Source organism: Miscanthus floridulus, chromosome 7, assembly GCF_019320115.1.
Source record: "Miscanthus floridulus cultivar M001 chromosome 7, ASM1932011v1, whole genome shotgun sequence".
Lineage (NCBI taxonomy): Eukaryota > Viridiplantae > Streptophyta > Magnoliopsida > Poales > Poaceae > Miscanthus > Miscanthus floridulus.
Window position 1 is genome coordinate 119,300,967 of NC_089586.1, and position 4,780 is coordinate 119,305,746.

A 4,780-nucleotide genomic window follows, 5' to 3' on the forward strand; every position below is an offset into this window, starting at 1 on the left:
ATTCCTCAATTCAATAACCAATTAACCATATTTGTTTGGAAACACATCCAAAAAAGACAGCAGAGGACAGTTTCAGTTTGAAACTAATGTGTAGAATTCCAACAAAAAGAGAGTGAATTAGACAATGCAAGAGTCAGTCGCCTTGCGATGAAAGAAAAAGGAGTGAAAATTCTTCCAAACATATCCAAAATTCTTGAGTCCAGTCCAGCTCCACGAGAAACAACATGGGTGCTTTTGTGTCAAACTCAAAAAGAATAAAAACAGTTTTTTTTTTCCTTTTCATAACTGCTGGATCAAGCCTCTGAGATCTTGGTCACTGATCACTGTAGCAATTCGAACTCTTGCTAGTGCTGCAACTGTAGCAAAAGTTGTTTTGCCATAGCAGTGCTCTAGAGATACACATTCCTAGCTTGAAAGTGTGCAACGAGCAAGGGTGAGTCACACAATCATGGAAGATTAAAGTCTTCCAAAATTATCCAATCTTCAGTCCAACTCCAGCCAGACAATATGAGATGTTTTTGGTCAACCAAGAGTTTGCTATACAATTAACAGTAGCAGCATGAAGGTAGGAGTGAGAACAATCCATTTTTTAACACAACATGTGGCTACAGAGAACATAAAACAAAATATGCTCACACACAATTAAACACCAACAGAGTATTGAAGAAGCAGCTTAAACAATCATCTCCATCATATTAGAATCCTTTAGATTTTGGAGCAGGAGCTTAAGATCAGAATTCAACACAAACATTTGTTTCTCCAACACAGTGTAGGTGTGGTACAACAAGAATGAAACTGCTGGACTCTGTAAACTGATGAAATACTCTTGAACATGGCACTCCTATTGCTATTGGCGAAACCAGCACTTAGGTCTAGGGGGGAGGGGAGGGGGGAGATGTCAATAGGGGGCCATTTACTATTTAATTACATGGTAGATTAAAGGGTATAATATTAAAACATAAAACAACAAAGTTAAGGGGCGGGGGGGGGGGGGGGGGGGGGGGGCTCCAGCCCCTCCCTTGCTTCACCACTGGCTATTGGTGGTGTAGTACAATTAAACTGAGGTATTGCCATTTTTACCAGAATTGTCTGCTTCAACTTCTCTGGCATTCTATGTTGTTCTGATTGCATTGGAATTTACTTGCTTCAGCTGGCTTTAGTTCAATGACTTACAGGTTCGCTCTTGCATTTATGTCCGTGGCTAGTAATCCATACTCTATACAGGGGGGTGAGGAATGAAAAAAAAGGTATACACTAAAACCAGCTGCTCAGCAATTGAACTATCAACCAGCTTCTCAAAGACAATAAACAGATATCGCCAAGTAATCATTCCATTGAAGAACTGAAACTAAACATATAATTAGTGAGGAGTTAAGTATTTCATACAACTGCACACTAAAAAAGTTAGGCAAGCAACAGCATGAAAAAGAATTTCATAGCATGCACCTGGGGCAGTTCAAATAATTTCACTGTGCCAGATGATAAAATATATTCTGTTGTTACTGAGACGAATGGGTAAGTTCGTTAGAAACAACTATGGAAAGAGGACAGCTACAATTTGGAACTTCGGTGAAAAGTTATGTTTTAACAATGTATTGACTATTGACTATTGAAACCAGCAAACATATAGAATTAGGGCATCATCACGAGGGAGTGAAAATATTAGCAACCAATCTAGTACATCTAATAAATCGATAAGGAATTCATAAATCGAAACCAGCCGAATCTAAAGATTCGCCAGCTAAAATAAAAGAATTCAAAAGCATGCCTATAACAAGACCGGAAGAATCACTATTTATTCAAACAAGTAGCATGCAAAATGAGTAAGCCATGTGAAGGGGCGAACGAAAAGCAGCAGATACCCAAACTTTGGGGCTTCCAAAAGCATGTGATGCTACCAAGGTACAATCTTAATCATAGCATGATGAATCTATCCACAAGAAAACCAAACTTAAATGAGAATGATTTAACATGTCAAAAGATGTCTCCATTTCAGGCAGTCATGGTTGGATTACAGGAGGAACCTGGCCTGCACAAGCAGCAGCATAAGTATCTGCAAGCCCTGGAGCGCTGTTCTTGCAAGGATCAATAAACCTCTTGATAAACTTTTTCTCAGTCAGAGCAACGGCTGTGTAAAAGTCAACATCTTTCTCAACCAAGCCCTTCACCTTAAGAGCTTTTAGGACATAATGCCGGGGCATAAGACGCCTTGGCAAGCTATAGGTGAGCACTGCTGGCCTACGCACAATGTACTCGGGCTCCAGACCAACCTTCGTCTTCAGAAAATCCACCACGCGACTCAGCCTGCCCTCTGAAAAATTCAGAACGTTTGGCCACTTACGCACAGCAGCGCCCAGCTCAGCCTGAGAGCATCCAATAGTCTTCTTCAAGAAATCTGACCTTGCACTGATCTTCCGAGGGCTAATATTGCGGATGGACATGAGGGCGTGCTTGAACATCGCAGAATCGCGTGGCACACCAAACAAGTCGGCACACTCCAAAATTTCCTTGACACGGCCTAGCTCCAATGCGAGCATGCTCGGGGTGGCCAAAAGGATCTTGGCAATATCAGAATCAGTTAGGCCAGACTGTCGCAGGAATGCCATATTGGGTTTGACAACACGCTCGAGATTTTGAGTGAGCAGGTACATGCTCCTCCTGAGGGCGGTGTGCAAATTGTCGTAGGAGCCCAAGAAAGAGAGGTAGAATGCGAGCCGGGGGATCAAGCCGGGCAAGACTAAGATGGTGGGGGCGACGGAAATGAGGCGGGAGATCTGGGGTGGGGAAAGGCCGACGTCGCGGAGCTGGGCGATGCGGGGGGATAGGGTTATGTCCACCTTGTGGCAGAGGAACCGCGGGTCCCTGGAGATTGCGGCGGCGACCTCGGCTTTGGAGACGCCGATTCCGGCGAGGAAGGCCCGGACGGCGTCAGGATTGTCTGGCGACTTGAGACTGGGCAGGTACCTAGAGGCCCTGCCGGCCTGCTCTGGCGTCAGGCCGCAGCTGGTGGTGAGGTAGTCCTCGACGACGAACTGAGAGGAGGGAGTGGTGTTGGTGGTGCTGTAGAGAAAGAAACGGTGGAGGGGGAGGGAGGATGCGGCGGGGAGAGGCGAGGCGGCGCGGACAGCGGAAAGGAGGTGGCCTCCGAGGCGGAGCATCGTTAATTCGTTATTCGCCGGCGCCGTGTGGTTGCGGCGGCCGACGCTGTGGTCTGCGACTCTCCTCCGGCCAATGTGGTAGACGGAAGACGTTTCGGTTTTGTTACTGGGCCGGCCCAATCAACAAACTACAAAGTCCAGTCCAACCACGATTTCACAGTTTGAGTTCGCGAAACACTCGAGATTCAGCGGCAGCGGCATGCAGAATTATGAACTTGGAACAGAATTTAGACAACTGAACCCACGTCTCCTCTAGATGGCTACATGTTGTTGATAGTTGATACCTCTGCGATCTTGACGAACTCATGTCTAACTGCTGCGGATCAGCAGCGGAGATAATCACAGTTTCACTATTTGAGTTCGCGAAACAGTGCCAGCGGCATGGAGAATTACGAACTTGGAACAATTTATAACTGAATCCACGTCTCCTAGATGGCTACATGTTGTTGATACCTCTGCCGATCTTAACGAACTCATGTCTAACTGCTGCGGGTAGTCGCCGCCAGACAGAACTCGGACTCGGAATCGAATGGTCTGGGTGTGCAAGTGGATTAGGATCATGTTTGGATGGTGTGGCGAGGAAGCCAGGCCACGGCGCTCCTAGCGTCTGGACGCACCACATCCGATAGCACATCGGGCCCTGTCCGAGTGTGCCGCCCTCCACGAAAAGAAACCACGTCCGGCATCCCACAGAACAGTAGACTCGCGTCCGAGTGTCCCGTCTCCCACGAAAGAAACCATGCCCGTCGCCCCACGGAACAGTAGACTCGTTTTGATCCCGACGACCTGTCCCATGCTCGCTCGCGGCCTGACCTCCCGCCGCACAGCCCGTCCCCCTGCCATCCTGTCGCGCCGCCCATCCCCCCGCCATGCCCACGCTAGTTGTGTCGCATCCACACCGCGCTCCCATCAGAAGTATTACTTGTTTGCAACATCAAACAAAGCGCAATGTGAGATGTAACATCAGAACAAGTCTACTGCAACATCAGAACAAAACAACTACAACAACATAACAAAGTTACTGCAATACGAGATGCAAGATTAGAAAAAAGAAACTAATAAAACAAAGAAATATTACTTGTTGCAACACCATAAAAGCTACTGCAACAAAACTGAACAAAAAGCAAATGCGAGAAAGCAACGTCAGAAAAAAAAGACTAATACAACAAAGAAAAATTACTTATTGCAACAACAAAACAAAGCTACCACACCAATAAGAAACAAAGCGCAATGCGAGAAAGCAACATCATAAAAAAAAGACTAATGCAACAAAGAAAAATTACTTGTTGCAACAGCAAAACAAAGCTACTGCAACAACAAGAAACAAAGCGCAAATGCAAGATGCAACATCAGAAGAAAAAAAGACTAATGCAACAAAGAAAAATTGCTTATTGCAACAACAAAACAACGCTATTGCAACAACAAGAAACAAAGCGTAATGCAAGATGTAACATCAGGAAAAAAAAGACTAATGCAATAAAGAAATATTACTTGTTACAACACCAAAACAAAGCCTACTGCAACAGAGCTCGTCGGAACCCTAGCCACCGCCGCGTCCCTCAGATCCAAATCTAGAGGAGGAGGAGGATAGCTCAGATCTAGAGGAGGAGGTGGAGGAGGAG

General features: G+C 45.8%; 1 protein-coding gene across 1 annotated transcript; it reads right to left on the bottom strand.

Moving 5' to 3' along the window:
- Nucleotides 1–1,645: 1,645 nt before the first annotated feature.
- Nucleotides 1,646–3,193, bottom strand: LOC136464462 (transcription termination factor MTERF4, chloroplastic-like). The gene has a single exon (XM_066463410.1). The coding sequence runs from the start codon at nt 3,156–3,158 to the stop codon at nt 2,001–2,003; it is 1,158 nt and encodes a 385-aa protein (XP_066319507.1). The 5' UTR covers nt 3,159–3,193; the 3' UTR covers nt 1,646–2,000.
- Between the last annotated feature and the right edge of the window lie 1,587 nt (nt 3,194–4,780).

Excerpts from the sequence above, each read along its gene's own strand:
- LOC136464462 (XM_066463410.1), bottom strand. The coding sequence starts at position 3,158 with ATGCTCCGCCTCGGAGGCCACCTCCTTTCCGCTGTCCGCGCCGCCTCG.